Source organism: Monodon monoceros, unplaced genomic scaffold, assembly GCF_005190385.1.
Source record: "Monodon monoceros isolate NGI ecotype Baffin Bay Population unplaced genomic scaffold, NGI_Narwhal_1 Super_Scaffold_3, whole genome shotgun sequence".
Classification (NCBI taxonomy): domain Eukaryota; kingdom Metazoa; phylum Chordata; class Mammalia; order Artiodactyla; family Monodontidae; genus Monodon; species Monodon monoceros.
The window spans coordinates 36,389,966-36,412,603 of record NW_021703780.1 but is presented as its reverse complement, the minus strand read 5'-3'; the positions used below and the strand labels follow the sequence as shown (position 1 = coordinate 36,412,603).

The 22,638-nt window shown below is 37.3% G+C and overlaps 1 protein-coding gene across 1 annotated transcript in view; it reads left to right on the top strand.

Moving 5' to 3' along the window:
* ZFAND3 (zinc finger AN1-type containing 3) overlaps positions 1-22,638 on the top strand; it is a 320,181-nt gene that overhangs the window by 233,736 nt on the left and 63,807 nt on the right. The window contains exon 3 of the mRNA XM_029243463.1: positions 11,281-11,463. Coding sequence (XP_029099296.1) covers positions 11,281-11,463 — 183 coding nt within the window. The remainder of the gene's footprint in view (positions 1-11,280; positions 11,464-22,638) is intronic.

The window sequence follows — 22,638 nt, the reverse complement described above, 5'->3', positions numbered from 1 at the left end:
AAACCAGAGTTAGGTCTGTTGTATTGCTCTAGTGTTATAAAATTACTAGTAATGGCCATATTTTTGAGACTTGACTTCTTTCAAACTCAATCTGATTTCTTTTAGGCCCTTTTAGTCTGTGATACCTTTCAGAATATAATATCTGTGTTCTATTTTCTGAGGGGAAAAATGGGCCTGTATGTATATACAGTATTGCATATAATTTCTTAAGATTAATCCAGAATTATATGCAAAATTTTCTGTGCACACATGTTATGAACCCTAGGTTGTATTATGGTTCCCAGGTGTTTGCCACCCCTTCCAGTGGGAGGATTATACTTCCCTGTCTTCATCATCAGACTTGACCATGAGACATCTTTTAACAAATTAAAGGTGAACAAAAAAATTCATATGTCACTAATGAATGGAAACTTTAACAGCCATGGTATGGTTACACATCGCTCTATTCTCTCTGCCACAAGACCAGTCATGTCCCAGTTAGGGCCACTCTTTCATTCTGGATTCCTGGAATGAAGACACATGTGGGCAAAAACAACAAACTGTTGTTGTGGTAAGCACCTAGGTTTTAGTGTCATTTGTAATTGCAGCATACATTAGCCTAAGCTGATATAAGAACCCTAGGTTAAGAATCTCTGTTCTAGACCTACATGAGGGTTTTGACACTCACTTGTTACTCATTCAGAAATTTATGCAACACCTCTGTAATGTGGGGGACACCCACATTATCTCCCATTCTCACAACAATCCTAGAGGATAGGCCTTCAACATTTTTGCAGATGAGGAAACAATCATAAATTGGGTAAGTAACTTTCTTAAGGTCACACAGCTTCTGATTAGCTTAGCCAGGATTCAAACATAGGTCTGTCTGATTCTCTTTGTGTTGTATCTCTGTACTTTCCTGTTTGCTCTAAGCACATATATCTGATGAATCATTTCCTTACCAATATGAGGAATTGATAATACAGTGTACAAAACTTTTATATAATAATTACTTTGTCTCTATTTAAATGAGGCATCTTATAAACTGCAGGCTTGCCAGGGTACAGATATGTTGTATTTGGAGGTTTTTAATTTTGTTTTTAAGTTTGGAATCAGATACCTTTAGGCGAGGCTTACACTTGCCAGTTAGCCACAGTAACCATCACTTCCTGCTACTTTAAGCCAGCTGACTTTGTACATTTATAATATCTACCTGGTCCCTGTAAACTTTTGAGTTTATAAGGCCAGATTGGCTTACCTAGTGTGCATTGTTATGAAGACGAGTTAGATGTAATTCCCTTCTGTTCATTCATTGGCTCCAGAGAAATTATTTTTCATTGTCACAGTCTCAAACTAGCAAATATTTAAATTGTGTGCAAGAAGGCAGAAGTGTAATAAAAAGTCCATTTGAGACTTACTAGCCAGGCATTGTTCTGAAACTTTTCACGTGTAATTATCTAATATAATCCACATAATAACCTTATGAAGTAGATGTGATTGTTATTCCCATTTTAGAGAAGGAGAAAACTGAAGGAAGAGAAGTTGAATAACTCGCCCAAGGTCACACAACAGTTAAGAGGTTGAGCCAGGGTGTGAACTCGGTCTGATTCTGTATTCCTAAACACCACACTATGACAGAGGATCTGTAGGTAACTGCACGAGCTTTCCTCATGAGTGAAAAAATCTCTTAGGTCTTTACCTGGTAACCATTACGTGAAGGACAAGTTTTCCCTTACTTTATGCCACAGCTTTTTAATAACTATCCATCGTGTTCTTCAGAGAGAACATGTACTCTTTCTATTATTAGACAAATGCCTTTTTGGTCATTGTGAATCATACAGGCATTGTATATTCGTTTGCTACCTTGAGTTCATCGGATAAACATTAGTCAGTTAGCCCTGATCTTTGGATGTTGTGAAAATCATGGGGATATGCTTTAATAGATGTAATAAAATGTTAGCAAACCTATCACTTCATCCTTCAAAAAAATTTCTCTTAGCAGTTTAAACCAATGTGTGGTCTGTTAACTTTTTGAGAAAGAGGTTGCCATTCTTAAAATGGCACTGTTTGAAAAATAATTATTTGTGCTGAACATTTGCAAGTTTTATCTTAAGGGAAAGTGTGTCTCAAAAGTTAACACCACCACCACCCTGAGTTGAATTTCCTGAAATGTGAAGTGCTCAGCTTGCCAATAGGGCTTAACTGTAGGAGGACGAAGCTTGGTGGTCTGTGACCCTGATGTGAGATGGTGAGACTGAGAACTAAGTGGAAATGAAATATCAGTAAAGGCAAGAGCTGCCCGTCACCCATGGAGGGGAGCAAAGACAAAGAGGACCAAATTACAAGGGTATCAGTGGGCAGGAGCACAAACACTGCTCTCCTTCCACTTCCCCAAAAGGGAGGGCCAATGAGAGGGAGTTTTGTCTTTGTTTTGCCTTTTCTCCTGTCACTTCTACATGGTAAAATGAAGGGCTGGTAGCATGAAGACTGTGCATACAATTATAAAAACAATCAAGGATCTAAAAAAGGAGGATTTTCTTTTTCTAGTGTATTCCCAAAGCTTTTCTAATTTTCTGTTCTGTTGTCACTGAAGTCTTTCTGGGCCATTTGTAACCTTCGGTCTGAAGTGAAAAAAATCTTCTGGGCTCCAGCTTCTCCAGCAGTTATGTTCATGCCACACCTGTGCCATCCGATGATTCATGAATGACAGTAAGGACTGTTGGTTTGAGGGAGGTCTTTAAACGGTACCAAGGATCAGCTGTAAACAGATAGGTCAGAGGTTTTTGTTTCGTTTTTTGGTTCTATTTGCCTATTTTATTTTGTCAGCTTTGTCTAATATTTACACAATATGCCTACTCTATTGTTTATTTTGATGGTTGAGCTGTATGTGTAGGATGTATGTATATGCACACACACCATCAAATTCTCATTTTGTTGAAACTAGATTAATGTCACAATATTCAGAAAACTTCTCCTTGTGTTTTCAGTTTTTTAGAAAATTGACACGTTTTTGAGGTTAGACCAAAATGAGGTAAATGTCTCTTGTGCACTATGTTATTGTAGTACTAATGGATTGTTAGGTATTTGCTATAATGTTAACATGTTAATTTATGCCCTGTAAATGAATATGAGACACTATTGCTGGGAAAACTGTATAGTCTGCGCAATAAATGCTGTATAAGAAACAAGCCTTCTTCCAAATAACTTTTTTTTTTTTTTGCTAGTTGACAATTCTGAGCAGTAGGCGCTATAGGTGTGAAGAATTTAAGGACTGTATAATTTCAGTGATAAACCAGATTATAAAATAAGCCTAATTACTCATAAGAGTTTTGCTTATAAGCTTTGTCACCTTCATATATTCTCTACTGCCTACTTTCGCAGGAAGCATTTGAAGACATGCTTTTGGGAGCCAGTCTAGTGTTATTTCTAGTATTCTGAAATAAAAACTTGCAGCTTTGTGGTTTGAATCTAAGCAAACAGGACTTGAGAGACCTTTTGAGTTCTATCAGAACCAGTTACCTGTGGTGTGTAGTAAGGAAGAAAAAGTTTATATTTGCAGGGATAGTTTGTAAAATTCAAACATCTGCTTATTGACGGGGGTGCTTAATATTTCTACTGTATGTAGTTGCATTCTTGTTTCCTAGAAATACATTTTATAGCAATTTGAAGTCTACTTATTAATGTCTGAGAGAACAAATGTTTTTAAACTTGGTATGTTCACCAGTATCAAATAAGTTAAATTCAACAAATCTATATTGTATATTGTGTGGCAGGCATTTTACTAGGGACTGGGATGTACAGTTAATAAGACATTCATTCATTCACCCAGAAATATTTATTAAGTGTCTTCTATGGTTAATCTTAAGAGCCTCCCTGAGGAAAGAGTGCTTAAGTTAAGGTTCAGAATGAGTAGGAGTTACCAAGGTGAGTAGCAAGATAAAGAAAAAGCGTCTCCCACATGCCTGATCAAAGTACTCCAGGATGAGAAAAAGAATAATGTTCAGAAAAAACCAAAAGCACTCCAGTATGGCTGAAGCAGGAAGAGGGAGAGGAGGACCAGTGGCTTAAGACGGAACTGAAGAGATAGCCAGAAGCCAGTTCATGGAGAGACTTCTAACTTGTAAGCCATGTTTAGGAATTTGGATATGATTATTAAGGTAATGGAAGCTCACTCAGGGTTTAGGGAGGAAAATGACTGTCAAAATTTGTTTTTTTACATCACTCTGATTGCTTTGTGTAGAATGAGTTAGAGTGTGGGCCAAGAAAGGATAGGATACAAAGAAATCAGTTATGTTATGTTCATGCTATTGAAAGAATCTGACAGATGATGACTTAGATTGAGCGGAAATAGAGAAGTGGATGGATTCCAGAGATATTTAGGAGTGGTAAAGACTAGACTTGGTGATTTTTGAGATGTAGAATTAAGAGAGGGAGAATGTGGAGTCTGAAATGATTCCCAGGCTTCTGGCTTCAGTCTCTAGGAGAATGTTGGCACCGTCCCCAGAAAAGGACAGAAGACAAGGTCCCTTTTAATTTCTGAGGTTATACCTCAAAGTAGACAAATTTGTGGGCATAGATAGGGAACACAGGACAGGAGTCATTTATCCTCAACAGGATATATATATGGTATGTGGGTGTGTGTATATATACATATACATATGTGTGTGTGTGTGTGTGTTTTTAAAACTTGTTTGAAAGTGTCAGTCAGTATCAAAACAGTATCAATCAGTCGATGAAGAGTCTGAATTTTTTTTTTTTTCCTTTTTCTTTTTGCGGTACGCGGGCCTCTCACTGCTGCGGAGCACAGGCTCCGGACGCGCAGGCCCAGCGGCCGTGGCTCACGGGACCAGCCGCTCCGCGGCACGTGGGATCCTCCCAGACCGGGACACGAACCCACGTCCCCCGCATCGGCAGGCGGACTCCCAACCACTGCGCCACCAGGGAAGCCCACGAGTCTGAATTTTAAAGGGAAGGAATCATCATGAGAGAGAATTTGGTAGGGTAAAGGGTTTTGTTTTTGTTTTTTAAAGAAGTTAGAAGAGATTACTCATGAAAAAGTTTAAATGAACACAGCCACATTGAGCAGATCACAGTTTTCCCCATAAGCTAGGATCCAAGGTGAGCGAGTGCATTTTAAGGCTTTAATAATAGTAATTAGTTCGTCCTTTGGTTCTTGCTAATTCTTATTTAAACCAGTTTGTCTTTTTCTGAGGCTGTTAACCCAGATTAACATTCAAATACTAGAATTTTACTAAGATTTTAATTAGGAGGCTAGAACCCTGGCTTATGAATTGGTTGGCTACTGCTAACAGCTTTGTAGCTTTTTAAAATAAGATATCTAAGATTTGTGGTTGAGGTGGGAATGTGAAGCTTTGAAAACATAGAAATGTGCTTATGAATGGAAGCTGTAGTCTGTTATGGCGATAAATTAGGAGAAGAGATGAAGAAAAGAGAAAGGGCCCTGTTTTGTTAAAGGAGGCTTTTATACTATGCCTTGCATGAACCAAACTTTTGAGGTATCAGAATTAAATTTTTATTGTCCACATTTCCATTTTACTTTAATTGGCTACTGGAAACGTGAAGCATTTTATGGTGTGAAATACCAAATTAAAGCTTCCAGTGGGAATGTGGAGTTGTAATCTGTGATATAGAGTCAGATGGGGTTTGACCCTGGGAATGGAAATGTGGGAACTGGAAAAGTCACCCCTGCAAGCTGGGCTGTGGTTGCTTCAGTGATGCATGCTGTAGTGGGAAGTAGAATACTAGAATTACACGAATTTGGGCCTCACACCCTAGCTCCGGCATTTGTTAGGAGGGGGCAGGTTGCCCAAACTTGCCGTGCCCCCTGTCCTCTGCTGAAATATGGGGATGACATCTACCACCCAGTTTATTTTGAGGATTAAATGAGAAAATGAACGTAAGGCCTCTGACAGAGTGCCTTGTCTCATAGCAGGCACTTCATTCTTAGTTCCTCTTTCACCTCCAGTTTAATTTTCTTTATACCCAGCTTTAGTGTCTATAATAATGATATAGAAGCCTTATTAGTGGCCAAACAGATTTAATGAGTGAGTTAGAACGAATGCAGTTGAATTTCTCATCTCTCCTATTGATTATGAAAATAGGAATTCACAGCACTTCGTCTTTTAGAAATGCTAAACCAGATGATGCTAGGACTGCCCTTAGAGGCACACAGAATAGTGTTTGAAGGGTTTAAAATAACAATTGATAAAATAATTTTAAATGTAATCCAGTGATGGGCTTTCTACTAAAAAACATTTGGCCACTTACTCATTTAGTTAACATTTGAGGAGCACTGTTTTTGTCCCAGGCCTGTATAATGTGGGAGATGGAGAGGTGAACAGATGATTCTTACATGCCATAGTAAGGCTTGTGCTGTGGGAAATCACAGGGTGCTGCACCAGGAGGATTTGACAGTATGTGCCAAATGCTTTAAAAATGTGCATCCTCTTCTACCTAGTTGATCTACTTCTAGCAACATAACCTGAGGAAGTTTGATGAAATCTGCTTATACTAGTGAAAAATTGGTAATTGCAAATGTATAACAAAAGTGAATTAGTTTAATTTCTATATTATAAGTGGACATTCTATGTAGCGATCACAGAGATCTGTAAAAAATAGTCATGATGTATTGCTAAGAGCAAAAAGTAGGTTACCAAGGAGGGTTTTTTAAAAATAATTTTCAAAGAAAGAAAGTTTAGTGAAGTCCTTTCCAAATCACTTTTGGGTATTCTTTGCCTTGAAGAAATCATCAAAAAGACATAGTATGGCCATAATCTGGAAGCTGGGTGGGAGTTTAAGTGAGTTAAGCATCTTGCCAAGTCTGTGTAATACATCTGAGAGATCAGCTATTGAGATATGTATATACACACACATAGATACACACACATAGATACACACACACATACACACACACATATATATGAGTTGTGAGTAATGACTAGATAAGTTACAGTCCCAGTGAGGCTGCCCAGGTGAATGAGCTTGTCGGCAGAGCAGGGGCCGTGCGCGTTCTTGGTGCTCCCAGTCTTTTGAGGTATACTTTGTAGTAAGAAGATTGACCTGTGAGAAAAAAATATGTCTAGTGAGTATGTTTGTAACCAGCCCCAGGGACTTCTTCACTGGCCATTTTGGCTCAGCTGGTACCATTAGGTCAGTTTTTCTAGCTTGTGGAACCATCTCATTTCTGGATACCGCAGGTTTCAGGAGTACCTTCGTCGAGAAATTATTTTTTCTCTTAGTTGATAATAAGGTAAGCTGCCAAGATCTTGGCTTCTGTTCACTTTTCAACAGCAGTCCCTTTAAAGTTCAAAGGTTTTTACTTAGGTTTTACAAATAGCAGATTATTTTGGAAAAACTCTATTCAAGACCAAGTTTATACCTTTGTGTATACCATAAACTCTTAACAATTTACAAAAATAGATAATTTTTCCTAATTTTTTTTCTTAAAGAGATGGATAAGCTTGGAGAGCTCTAGTTTTCCCATTTATATGAGAACTGTAAAACAAGTGAACAAGTCTTTTCTGTGTCTGGATCAAATGGAGTGACTATTTCTGTTCCTTTCCTGCACTGCTTTCCAGAGTAGAGTTAATGAGAGGCAGTCTCAGCCTGTTTTATTGTTTACTTTTTTACATGGGACATAAATTTGCTTCCCTTTGTCCTTGGAGTAGACTCCTGGGATTTTTTTTCCTTCTGTTTCTTTTGGTCAGTAGTCAGAAGTTGGATGCTGAATGATTCAGAAAGAAAGGAACAAGAGAGTAAGAACTATAATGCAAACATCAGGGCTAAAAGGAAGAGATAGTTCTTTCTTTAAACCAGGAAAATACCTTTTCTGTTTAATGACTATCATTTTTTGAGTACCCATGCACAGATACTTTATGTACATTATCTTGTTTAATCCACACTATCCTGAGAGGTAGAAATAACTCCCTCCCTTCGTTTTACAGACAGGGCCACAAAAGAGTAAACAGTTTGCTTTTAGCCATATGCCCAGTAAATAGCCAAGTCAGAATTTGAATCCAGGTCCAACTCTAAAACTCTGTATCCTACAAGCTGCTAATTTTGGCCTAAGAGTTAGAAAACTCTTATAATTGTGAATTTCTGGTGGGTTGCATTAACTTTCTTGGCTCTTGCTTTCTTCATCTGTAAACTGAGAGGATTGAGCTAGATCTTTAAAGTTAATTCTGGTTGTAAAATTCTGTTATTTCTGCTTTCTTTATTGAATTGAAACGGAGAATGTGTAAAGTTTCTACTTAAGTTCTCTTGTTTGCAGCCAGTTTGGTTTGTAATCTTTACTTTTAGCCTGATGATTTTTTCACACCATCGTCCAGTGAAGGTGCAGAAGAAGGCATTATGACAGCTGCAGATTCACAAAAGAAAACTTAAAGTACCTGAACATCAAGCAAGGAACATGGCAAACATGGGCTGGAGATTGTGTAGGTGGGACCTGGTAATTGTCTTTAGACATCAATGTCATTTAACTTCAAAGGGTTATTGTGCCTCAGTGAGTGATTCTATGTGTTTGTCTGTCTCGAGGCATTGGGGATTCTGTTAAATAGTACAATGATGACTCAGTTTCAGTTCTTTTAGGGTCTTATAACATTTCCAGTTAAATGGTAGAGAGGTGGCTATAGGAGGGACACAATGATTATTGACATAGGAGAACTAATGATATGATATAAAAAAGAAGCATCTTTTGCAATATTTTTATTCCACTTATACAGTACCTTTTTCTCTGAGGGTGCTGTACAAATAACATTGAGATAATAAGCCATTTTGAAATGTCAAAACACTGAAGAATAAGAAAGTGGCTAGGAGAAATAAATACACAGAAGCAGTAGAGGCTTTAGATCACTGATGGGCATGCACAGCAGGTTAGCAATTCTTTGGCTAAATCCATTGCATTCACTGTTGGTGCTGTAAATGGGTGGGGGCTTGATATGGAGGCCTTTTCCTTGGGCCAGTTTAATGCACACCATTCTACATCCTGTGGTTGAGATTGAAGACCATGAGTTTTCATGTCAGATGGATCTGTATTTAAATCCTGATCCTGCTACTTAGTAGCTATTAACTTGGAACAAATTACCTAAATTTTCTGAGCCTCAGTTTCTTCATCAGTAAAGTGGTGGTAATTATAACTCCCTCGTTAGGGTTGTTCAGAGGATCAAAGTAAATGAGTTAAATACATAAAACATTTAGTTCAGTGCCTGGCACATGGTAAATGCAACATAAATGCTAGCTGGCTATTATGCTCAGAACATGTCAGAATAGTGATTCTGATGAGGTTGTAGAGCATAATAGCAACAGCTTCTTTGGTTCAAAAGATAAGGCAAAATGGAGTTGTCAGGATCTTCTGTTCCTTTTCTGAATTGATGCAGTGAAGTATAATTTGTACTTCATAGACTAGTATAAGATTTTTTTAAATGAAACATACAGAGACTAAACATAATTTAAAGTCATACACTGACCACTAGCTTTAAGAAATAAAAAAAATTACAGATAGAATTGAAGATCCTGGTTCCTCCCACCCCCGGATAACTACTATCCTAAATTTGGTGTATCATTTCCACATGTTTTTATATTGGAATTATGTACCAATAATATATGGTATTTTTACATATTTTAAATTTTAATATAAATATTATTAGATATATATCTTTCTGTAGCTTGCTTTTCTCTCTCAACATTGTTTTTGAGATTTTTCTGTTGTACTTATAGCTCTATTCATTTATTTTAACTGCCATAGAGTATTTCATCATATGAATGAATATATTACTTTATTCTCTGTCAATGGACATTGTCTATAATTTTGAATATTTCTGCATAGCTCTCACTTCACACCCCCCAAATCTCAGACGTAACCACCCTCCTGAATTGTGTTAATTTTTTTAGTGTTTATAGATACATATTCCTAAACAATATATTATTTCAAGTTTTGCCTGTTTTTAAGGTTTGTGCAATACAGTCTTACTATGTTATTTAGTGACTTACTTTTTTGTTCAACATTATAATTTTGAGATTTATTCATGTTGATGTGTGTGGCAATAGTTATTTTCACTGTGTACATTATTTGAATATAATATAATTGATGGTCCTTTAGGTCTGACATTTTACTATTACAAACAGTATGTAATCAACATCCTTGTACCTGTGTGTTGAATTTCTGTCAGGCATATACCTAGTAATAAAATGACTGGGGTATAGGTAATGTATGTGCATCTTTATCTTTAATGGATATTGATAAGTAGTAATTACATTATCATTTAATTATACATATTTTCTAATTTCTAATTTGACCCATGAGTTTAGAGTGTGTTTTAGAAACTTCCAAATATATAGGATTTTTATTTTTTTTACCAATTTTTAACTTAATTGCTCTGTGGTCAATTAATAATGCCTGTATCTTACTAATTCTTTGGTATCTGTTGAGACTTTTGCTTTATAACCTAATGTGTGGTCATGGTTTATCCAGGTTTTAGGTAGTTTTTATAAATATTCCAAATGTGTTTGAAAATAATTCATTATCTAATTGTCAGTTTCCCATAGATACAATCATTTTTGCTTTACATATTTTGAGGCTTTGTTATTAGGTGCATACAGATTAAGAATTGTTTTATATTTCTGGTAATTTTTTTTCACTATTATGTAATGATCCTCTTTATCTCTAATAATGCTGTTGCCTTAAAGTCTACATTTCCTAACAGTACTATAGCTATTACTGGCTTTTTAATCATTTGTATTTGCTGGTATTTTGTTTATATACTTTGAAAGTTTTCTCTCATGTTAATGTTTTTAGTATGTCTCTTGGAAACTACATAAAACAGGACTTTGTTTATTCAGTCTGAATTTTCTATCTTTTAACTGCTAAGTTTAGTCTGTTTACATTTATTACCACTACTGATATATCTGTACTTACTTCTACCACATATTATGTATTTTGTATTTACCCTTTTTTCCTCTGCTGTTTTTTTCCTTCTTATCTGTCCTTTATTGGTTTGAACAACTTTTCTTTATTTGTTTTATCCTTGATTACCCCTACCCTAAAATTTTAACATGTATTTGGCTTTGCAGAGTCTTACATTAAAATCAGTATGTCTACCACTCATCTTGGAAATCTTTAACTCACCCTCTACCAATCTTCTGTGTTTTGGACCAGTATTTTACTTCAATTCTTTTTATCACCCAAATTAGTTTTAATTTTTATACTAACTTGCATTATTTTCTAATACCCAAGGCAATTGTGAACTCCTTATTTAAACTGGTTTTCTCACACTTTCTCTTCAGATTTTCAAAAGAAACAACCAGACGATGATTCCGCTCCAAGTACAAGTAACAGCCAATCAGATTTGTTTTCCGAAGAGACCACCAGTGACAACAGCAATACCTCGATAACCACGCCAACTCTTAGTCCCAGCCAGCAGCCGCTTCCGACAGAACTGAATGTAACTTCACCAAGTAAAGAGGAGTGTAAGTCTCAGATCCTGTGAAGTGGTAGAGAAAGCAGCCTAAGGATCTTACCATGAGTTTCTTGGTAATGCCTCTTCCAGAAAAAATGATAGCAGCTCTTTCAATTCAAGATTAAGTGTTAACATATAGGCCCCAAGTCAGCAAGGTAGAGAGTAAGTTTCAGCCTTCCATTGAGCTTTAAGGTTGTTTTGTGTGTGTGTGTGTGTTTTTAAATTTATTTATTTTATTTATTTATTATTTTTGGCTATGTTGGGTCTTCATTGCTGTGCGCGGGCTTTCTCTAGTTGTGGTGAACGGGGGCTACTCTTTGTTGCGGTGCGCAGGCTTCTCATTGCGGTGGCTTCTCTTGTTGTGGAGCACGGGCTCTAGGCGTGCGGGCTTCAGTAGTTGTGGCACTCAGGCTCAGTAGTTGTGGCTTGCGGGCTCTAGAGCGCAGGCTCAGCAGTTGTGGTGCACAGGCTTAGCTGCTCCACGGCACGTGGGATATTCCTGGACCAGGGCTCGAACCCGTGTCCCCTGCATTGGCAGGCAGATTCTTAACCACTGTGCCACCAGGGAAGCCCGCTTAAAGTTTTCTTAAAGGGTTGCCTTTTATGTTAACTGTCAGGGTACACGAGGTTTTGAACCAGTTTAGGGCAGTTGTTCTCAGCCCTGGCTGTAAATTAGAATCCACTGGGGATTTTTAGAACAATTTTAATCTTCAGCACCATTGCCTGAATCTGTAATTTAATTGGTCTAGAGTGAGGCTCAGTGATCTGTTCTTTTTAATTCTTCAGAGAATTCAAATATGCAGCAAGAATTGAGGACCACTGGTCTAGGGAACTTAACCTGATTTAGGAACCTTTGATTGAAGGCTTGCCTCTGTCACTAAGTGGGCCTCAAGTGTTTCTAGGCAGTTAACGAGATAACACTATATACTTCATAGAACATAGGATATTTGAAGGGAGGAGGAAGTAGTTTCTTTTGCTCTTCTGTAAGTTCTCAGTGACAGAATACTATTATCATATATGTGATATGGAAGTCCATTGTCCACTTCAGCTTTATAATGCTGTAACCATTTCCTTTAGGGCACAACTGTAACTGGCAGGGTTTGTTGAAAATTGTAGTGATGTTATGACATAGCAGCTTTTTACCTTTTAAAAGCTTTACTTAACAGGTTGAAATCTGGTGTTTTAAATTTAATGAATATCTAGAAATCCTTGGAATATGGTAGGTTAGAATGTTCTATCTACTAACTTTGGAAAGATTAGCAGAGAACAAATGTTTATCTAAACCCCTATCATAAACCACTGTACTAGGTAAAGTTGACAATATAAAGGTAAAAAAGGCCATAGTCCCTGTCCTCAAAGAATTTACTGTTTAGCAGCTTAAATTAAATATATTTCTTATATCAGTAGTTCTCAACCAGGAGTGAGTTTGCCCTTCCCCCTCCCCCCAATGCTGTAAACATCTGACACTGTATCGGACAGCCCTCCACAGCAAGGAATTATCCAGCCTGACATGTTAGTAATGCCAGGGTTGAGAAACCCTGATACATGGTTGTATGCACCTATTTTAATGGTCTTTCTTACGTATTGAAGACATTGACTGTTGAAGAAGGGTGTTGGTTTACTGGAGAAGGTGCTGTTGAAGATAGACACAATATGGAGGAAAGCTGCATGGAGTTCTGCAATGGCAAGTGACTCCTTTAGGGCCATTTATGGAGGACAGGGCTGGGCAGGTAGATTGTGGCCATGCCATAGAGGCTTGAATGCTCAGCGAAGATATTTGGATGTTAGACAGTAGTCATGTTTTTGTGCAAAGGAAGTAATATTACTACAGTTATTTTGCAGAAGTAGCATGGCGGTATTGAAAATGGGAAGGATTATACTAGATAACATTGCACAGAGAAAAATTTAAAATTATTGTAACCTATTGAATAGAGGCCTAGGCAGAGGTGTTGAAATTATGTAAGGGGAGAAAAAAAGGTGAAAATGGTAGTGATAATGTTAAGGCAGTAGGTTTTGTTTTGTTTTTAAAAATGTTGAGGGTTGTGTACTTTTTTTTTTTTTTTTGCGGTACGCGGGCCTCTCACTGTTGTGGCCTCTCCCGTTGCGGAGCACAGGCTCCGGACGCGCAGGCTCAGCGGCCATGGCTCACGGGCCTAGCCGCTTCGCAGCATGTGGGATCTTCCCGGACCGGGGCACGAACCCGTGACCCCTGCATTGGCAGGCGGACTCTCAACCACTGCGCCACCAGGGAAGCCTGAGGGTTGTGTACTTCTTGAGAGGCTGATGAAAGCTCTGGCCCCTTGTCTCAGAAAAATAGACACCAACCATTTATACTCAATTTTGAGTAAAATTTTTCTAAAGCTCACTATGGCCTTTGGTTAAGAACTCCTTCTCTAAGGGAAAGGTTGGAGCTGATCAGAATCTCATCTTATGGAATGGCATCTGACTGGATTCACACACCAGGATCAGGCCAGGATCAAAACAACTTGAGCAGCCCAAGTGCTCTGAGATAACAACAGCTACCTTTAATTGAGCACTTTATGTGCAAGACACTGTTCTATATGTTTTGCATATTTTTTTTTTACTCCTCATGACAACTCATTGAGGTGTAAATACTCAGCATTGTATAGAAGGAAACAGGCACAAAGAGATCAAGTAATTTGCCTGTGGTAGCAAACTAGTAACCAGAATAGCATTCAAATTCAGGCATTTGACTTTAGAACTCATGCTTTTAATTAGTTAATTCACAATGTGAAATATAACTGCCACAGAGAATAGAAGTATTCATGTTGGTAAGATCAACACTTTTTCTGTGAAATTAAGGTATGTGGAAACGCACATGGTAACCAAAAGTTACTTGATTAATTCATCATGAAATATCCTTATAACAGGGATTGAAAATAAAAACACTACATCCATATGACTGTATGACTAAAATATTTTCTCTGGAGTCAGATCTTTATGGGAAGCAGACCCATAACAAGGATTTACATAGCAAATGGCAGAGTGTGGACTCAGAGCAAGTGGAGTTAGATGAAGTGAAAGTTTGAGTCACGCTGATTGTCGGGTGCGCTCTGAGGACATATAAGGAAGTAGGGAAGGTCTTATGTTCAGTATGAGATTCCATCGTTATGCCCTTTTTCCCTCCTTTGCTTGGGATTAGACCTACCCTGAGCTCTGGAGCCCCTAGGACACAGCACTTCCTGTGTTTCCATAACTTGCCACTCTAGGCTTCTGTAGACTGCCACATTTTTCCTTTCGATATATACGTAAATACCTTCAATCTGATTAAGGATGTGTAGTTCTACCAGTTTCAGATCCATTCTCTCTTTCTGGTGACATCACTGCTTTAAACCATTGTGTGTTTAACTCTTCAAGTGAAACTCTCAGAGCCTAATCTCATTTCCTAATTCTTGTGGAGCTCATTATTGTAAACCTTGGATTTTCATAGATCTGGAGAGAGGAGGAGATTTGCTAATACGAGGTTTAATGATGACTTAAGTGTTCAACTGGGCAGTCTGAGTTGGAGCTCAGGAGAGAGAAGTCAAGGTTGGCTTCATCCACATGCAGGTGATAAGTGAAGCTTTGGGGGTTAAGTGAGATCGCCAAAGGTGAGAAGAAAGAAAAGCAGTGAGAACAGAGCCTAGAGGGAAACCAAAACAGGAGGCAACTGAAGGAGTCAGAGAGGAGGCAAATGATAGTGGGCGAGGTCACAAAAGGCAAGGAACAAATTTCATCGTATGCTGTAGGCTTTATTAATAATAATGAAAATATTCACTCATCTTTATAAAGTGTTTGGCTATCTTCTAAGCTCTTTACGCATACTAACATTTAATTCTCAATACTACTACTAATAATGAAATATTAATAATGAAATAATATAATTAATAATGAAAATATTCACTCATATTTATGAAGTGTTTGGCTATCTTCTAAGCCCTCTTCTAAGCCCTTTACACATACTAACATTTAATTCTCACAGTGCCCTATAAGGTAGGTGCTTTTATTATCCCTGTTTTTACAAATGAGGAAGTTGAAGCATAGAGTGGTTCAGTAACTTCTACGCAAAATTCAGAGCTCTTGCTGCCCAGTGTAGCTCATGCTCTAACCCACTGATTCGGCTCCAGACAGGCTTTCAGCCACTATAGTATATTGCCTCAACATTGTGAAAATGCTTCAGGAAACTGTAAGCTGACAAGAAAAATATAGATTTGGTGATCATGTGATTAATTCTCTAAATAAACTATTTAATAAACTGTTTCAGTGGTTTGTATATTCATTTAGCAGTCTTTGCTAAATGGCACTAGGTTAAGTGCTGGGTACAGAAATGAATAAGATTAGGTCTCTATCCACAAGGAGGTCACCTTTTCAGATACATACGTCTCTCCTTGACTTTCTGGTTTGTTCTCCCTAACAGGTGCATGCGAATTTTAGGGTGAAAGGGAGGCAGTAGCAGGAATAGTGGTTAATAAGCATGTCATTTGCAAAAGCTTTCTCAGGCAAGTTTTGCCATCTCGCCTAGGTTGAAAACTATGCTAGAGTGAGGAGATATGTGCCTGATTTGTGGATGGGGGGCATATAGGGATAAGAAAAGTAAGGAAGGTTTGTTAAAGCTGTCAGGGCAAATGCATTGTAAGTCAACAGGAGGTAATTAAAGTGATTGCCAAGTAGCGGTGAAGACCCAGGTGAGAGTAGACAGCCTGATGCATTGACACCTTGTACATTTCTTCAACTGTGACCTACCTAGGAGAAGAAAGGTGGAGGAAGAGGCAGCAGGAGATTACTTATATTAATCTTTTAGTATTCTCAAGAGACCAGAATTTCATCTGTTGGTCCTTAGCTTCCCCTAGAGAGTTATGGAGAAGTAAGGTGTAGGAGTTGCTGGGAAATGGGTTTGGGATTCCAAATCCAAGTACTACATAATCTGTAAACTCTGTAATAGTTATGGATCCATTGTTATTGTAGAACTGGAAGCGTTAGTGTAGAACTGGAAGTGCTGAGTCTTCTTTGGGGCTTGTGAAAGGTTTTACTTTTCTTCCTAATAAGCAATACTCATTCTCTTGATTACATCTGCTTTCTGCTTCTCAAAGTTAAATGAATACAAGAACAGAAAGGTGGTGAGAGTCTGGGTACATTAATGCTGTTTTGGAAAGACTGCAGATAGAGTAAGAACTATTGACAAGAATGTGTAAAGCAGAGAGCAGGACAGATTTTTATACAAAAGAATTTCTTAAAACACCTTGACTGGAGGTCAATAAAACAGGTGTCCGAAAGCTCAAAGTGATATTTCTTTGTCCAAACACACGTGTCTCTTCCTATCCCATCTTATGTGTGTCTGCAGAAGAGTCCATGGAACTTTAGCCATTAGAAGCATTTTCAAAAAGCAGTTGTAAACAAAATTCTAATAGTGACCAAAGGACTTGTCGTAACATTTAAATGCTATAAAAATGGTAACAGCTATCACCAGAGTACTTACTAAGTGCCAGGCACTGTTCCAAATTTTTATTTGTATTAACCTACCTCATATTCATAATACCCTGTAAAGCGGGTGGTATTACTGTATCTGTTTTTCAGATGTGAAAATGGAGGCACAGGATGATTCTGTATCTTGCCCAACATCACAAAGCAGCCTGGCTTTCCAGCACCACCCCATTGCTGCCTGTCTCTGTAGTGATTTGTAGTGTAAAGGCCGTTGCTTGCAAATAAACTACAGAGGAAGCAATGTTGCGCAGACACTTAAAAAGAACAAAATAACATACATTTCTTAATGCCCTTGCTACTACCAATTTATTGTTCTTTCAATTTCCAGGTTTTTCATAGAGGAGATAAATTGTTTATTTTGTTTCTTTTTTTGTTCCTCCCACATCTTTATTGGAGTATAATTGCTTTACAATGTTGTGTTTGTTTCTGCCTTACAACAAATTGAATCAGCTACTGTACTTTCTTTTTTCCTTTTTCTTTTTTTTTTTAAAGATATCTATGACCCCAAACAGGTGTAGAACACTTTCCTAGAAGCTTCAAATCTAGTCTAGGAGACATTGATCTTTTTTTTTTTTTAATAAATTTATTTATTTTTGGCTGCTTGGGTGTTCGTTGCTGCACGTGGGCTTTCTCTGGTTGCGGCGAGTGGGCGTACTCTTTGTTGTGGTGCACGGGCTTCTCATTGCAGTGGCTTCTCATTGTGGAGCATGGGCTCTAGGTGCATGGGCTTCAGTAGTTGTAGCACGTGGGCTCAGTAGTTGTGGCTTGCAGGCTCTAGAGCGCAGGCTCAGTAGTTGTGGCGCACAGGCTTTGTTGTTCCGTGGCATGTGGGATCTTCCCGGACCAGGGCTCGAACCTGTGTCCTTTGCATTGGCAGGCAGATTCTTAACCACTGTGCCACCAGGGAAGCCCTGTACTTTGTGTCTTGAGCCAACTTTTGAAATAATGTCAGGTTGTGGGTAGAACTCTGGAACTGGTTGTTAAAGCTGTCAGGGTGGATGCATTATATGAAATTCTGGTCTCTTTGAGGGTACTAAAAGATCAATATGAGTAATCCCCTGCTGCCTCTTCCTCCACCTTTCTCCTCCTAGGTGGGTCACAGTTGAAGAAAAAATTTGCGTGTCAGTGGATCACCTGGGTCTTCACTGCTACTTAGTAATCATTTTAGTTATCTACTCTTGACTTAGACAATGCATCTGTCCTGATAGCCTTAAGAAGATGAGCAGATGACTGGTCACCTTAAGTCAGAGTCGTATAAGATTGGACTTAAAAGATTTTTTAAAAGACCCTTCTATTTCTCCTATAAATTAGATTTCCTATTGTTATGCTCTTAAAGGCCTGGACATCCTTGCTTGTGCCCTCTGGGGAGCCTTATGGTGTACATGCCTACAGAGCTAGGTTTTGTGGGGTTTTTGGTGGCAGGGGGCAGGGGTTAGCCAGCCCCACTATGTACTGGAGGGAAATTGAGGTGTTGGTGGAGAGTTAGCTGGTCTGTTTCTAGGCAGGAGAGGAGGAGAACTGATACCTGCTACTAGGGAAGAGTAATGGCAAGAAATGGACTTGTTTTTAAATATTCTGACATTCTAATCTAACAGTTAGAGAGGGCCCATCTCGTACAGAACACTTTTCTGAACTGTGTAGAGGCACATACTAAGCAATAAACAGCCACCAACATATATATAAAACAATAGTTTTTAAGGGAAGTTGGCAAAGTACAACCCACAGGCCAAATTGGCCCATCACCTGTTTTTGTATGGCCCACGAGCTAAGAATGATTTTAAATGAAAAAGATCAAAAGGACAGTAATTTTACATGTGAAAATTACATGAAATTCAGATTCCAGTGTTCACAAATAAATTTTTATTGGAACACAGCCATGCTCATTCATGTATGTATTGCCTGTGGCTGCGTCTGCACTTTAACATCAGAACTGGGTAGTTACTACACAGACCCAATGGTCCTTTGCAGAGAAAGTTCGTCAACCCCTGTTTTACAAAGCCCTCTGACAAACGTTATTTTTCTGGGATCATCCTAACAAACAGTCTGCAACATAGGCAGATAGCCTCCTCCTTATTCTACAGATGAGAAAAAGGTTTGAATGGTGACCTGCCTTGAGTCACATGACAGGGCTAGAGCTCAGCTCTGGGCCTTTTTTCATCCATAATGCTGAAAATTTTTCCTGTTCTTCTCTACTATATATACCCAAGAGATGATTTTGTTGTAACCAAAAGAAAATATACAGAAAAAGCGAGAACCATACTAACTGGAATGTTAGTGAAGACTTTTAATGAATAAAGCTTCATTTTCCAGGTGCTGGCTGGATTTTCCTTTAATATGACAGTGATTCCCGAAACAGAAATTTGAGAGCATTCTTTATCTGTGTGTTAAATTAATTTTTTTGAACAAAGAGATTTCCATTGTTTCCTTGGAAACTGGTTCCTGGTCATAGCCTAACTTCCCCAGGCATTTAAAAAATAAAACGGTTTTAACAGATTTCCTTGCTAGACTGCCCTTGGGTCTTTGAACATGAATTGGGCTTCATTGGCTGCTAGTCTTCATTCTGACGGATCTGTCCCTTGGAAAATTAATATCACTGCCACTGAGTGGCTGAACTTCATGTTTGTCTGTTTTTACCAATTAAATTTATAATAATCTCTAAGTGAAACTAGTTTTCCCTTTTTGGACTATGCCTACTTGAAGACCAGATAGTGTGCAAAACAGGCTGACTTATTCTAGTAGAACATTCAGAAAATATTACCTATTAAAAATATTTTATGCCTTCCTGCTGGGCTGGTTTTAAGTGAAATATGGTGAGGAGATTTATTTACAGTTCTCTCTGTATGTGTCTTTCTCTTCCTTTTTCTCTAATGAAGCTTGGAGCATCAGGCCATTTATCAGAGATAATTATACAACAGATGGAGCTTTTCTGATATATAATAGTATCAAAGTGGGAGATTCTTTCCCATAATGAAGAATGCCAAAATTTTAAATGTCTCTTCTGATTTTAATTTAAAGGTACTTTTTTTTCCAGTGCATTTATTTATCTTGAAGCTGATTCTGTAAAGCATGGTGCTTTTATTAGGGCTTGTGTTCTAAAAGGATTGGTACTTTGCAGTACAGTTTGATAACGTACAGTTATATGCTGTATTGAATTGAATGATTGTAATTCACCAGGAATCAATGTATGGGATCATTGAATGAATCCTGGTCAAAATGCAAAAGGACTGACCAGTTTAGCAGTGTTTTCTTATGGAAATTACTTCTATTTCACATTGTTAGCTGGATCAGAACTTGTTCAAGCACTTAGAGTGTCATATGACCTTTTTTGTAGTCTAAAAATAGAGTCAAAATTAAAGCAAAACCATGACTTTTAAATTATTTGCTGCCCTCTTTTTTGTCTTAAGTTACTTTATTTTTTAAGTATACAAGTAAAGCAAAGACATACAGGTTTATGTATGTTAGAAGGTGAAAATATTCTTTTAATGCCTCCACCCCGTTCCCCACCCCCCAAATTCCCACTCTTTTCAGAGATAACTACTGTTTATTTATTTTGGATTATATATATTCTTTTTCTATGCAGTTATATACATGTCTACATAAATATAAGGTTTTCTTTATACAAATGAGAACATACTATATGTATTGTTTTGTAACTTGCTTTTTTACTTAACAATATATTTTAGAGATCTTTCTAGGTCAGCCTAATTCTTTTTAAACTGCTCTGTAGTATTCTGTATTATTATTATTTTCTCTTTTCTTTTGAGACTGTTTCTTATATTTCACTGCTATAAACCATATGATGTAAACATTTTTAAATATAAGTAATGGTGCATGTATCATTTTTCCATGATAAATACATGGAAGAGGAACTAACAAGTCAAAGAATATGTATTAAAATTTTTATATACACTGCCAAATTAATTTCCAAAATGACATTACTACTTTATTCCTATATGCCACTTTATTTGAGTGAGCATTTTTCCCATACTTTTACCAACGTTAGGTGTTCTTTTCTGGGGGGCAACAGGCAAAAGAAAAGCTTATCTTTTTTTTTTTTTTTTTGCGGTACCCGGGCCTCTCACTGTTGTGGCCTCTCCTGTTGCGGAGCACAGGCTCCGGACACGCAGGCTCAGCGGCCATGGCTCATGGGCCCAGCCGCTCCGCGGCATGTGGGATCTTCCCAGACCGGGGCACAAACCTGTGTCCCCTACATCGGCAGAAAGACTCTCAACCACTGCACCACCAGGGGAGCCCAAGAAAAGCTTATCTTAACTTGCATTTCCCTGACATCTCCTGATAGTGAGATTGAGCACTGTTTCATATGTTTATTAGCTATTTGTGTCTCCATTGATTTGCCTATTTGTATTCTTTGCTTATTTTTTTGTTAGCCTTTTTTTCTTACTGATTTGTAGGAGCTCCTTATATATTCTCGATATTTGTTATGTATTCTTATATATTTGTTACATATCATGTAAATATTTTCTTCCGGTATGTCACTTAAGACTTTTTAATTTTGATTTGGGTGCCTTGTATTCCATTAGAAAATTCACAGATTTTAAAATTCAAGTCTGTTAGTTTGTCTTCTAGGTTTGTGTGTTTCTTAGAAGGCTTTCTCCATCACAGGGTTATAAAAATATTTTTCTTCATATTTTACAGTTTATATTTATATTTAGCTCTTGATTCCATCGGGAATTTATTTTGTATATGATATGAGGTATAGGGATTTACCTTTATTATTTTTCCAAATGGATAACCAATTATGTCAAAACCACTTATCAATTAGGCCTGGTTTGGAATTCCGTCACTATTTTATAAACGTAAATCTGTTTTTAGACTCTTTTATTTTGTTCCATTGGTCTAACTGTATATTCCTGAGACTGGAAAATAACTTTGTGGTGTGTATTGGTATCTGATAGAGCTAGTTCCCCCTTAGTTTATCTTTTTCTAAATTTTGTTGGCTATTTTTTTGCATTTTTTCTTCTCAATGCACTTTGTCAAATTCTATTAAAAATTACAGTGTAATTTTTAATTGGGTTTACACTGAAAATAAAGGTTTATTTGGGAATAATTGACATTTTAATACATTATTGGGCCTTCTCATATAGGAATATCATTTGTCTTCATTTGTTCAAACCTTCTTAAATATTCTTGAGTAAAGATTTATTATTTTCTTAGTGTAATCCTTATACATTTCTTGTTAGAAATTCTTCTTTATAGCTTTATATATGTATTTCCTGTTCCTAACTCTGATACTACTTCTTATTACTAATGTATGTGAAATATATTAGTATATCACACATAAATGTAGTATTTGCTACAGGTTTTTTTGTAGATATTATTTATCAGGTTAAGAAACTTCTATTTTTAGCTTGTTAATTTTTTTAAATCAGAGAGGAATGTTTATAAAATGCTTTTCAGCATCTGTTGAGATGATCATATACATTTCTCCTTTAATATGTAACCTCTTAATTTAATAGACTTCCAGTGTTAAACCATCTTTGCATTCCTTGAATAAACTCTGTTAGTTCTTTCAGTATACTGATGGATTCAAAATGCTAATTTTATTTTAAGTTTTGTACCTTTTTAATAAGTGAGTTAATTTTGTGTACATGTGTGCTTATATATGGTGGGCATGCTATTCCTGTCTAGTTTAGATACTAGTTACATTAATCTCATAGAAGGCTTTTCATCTTTTCCTGTGCCC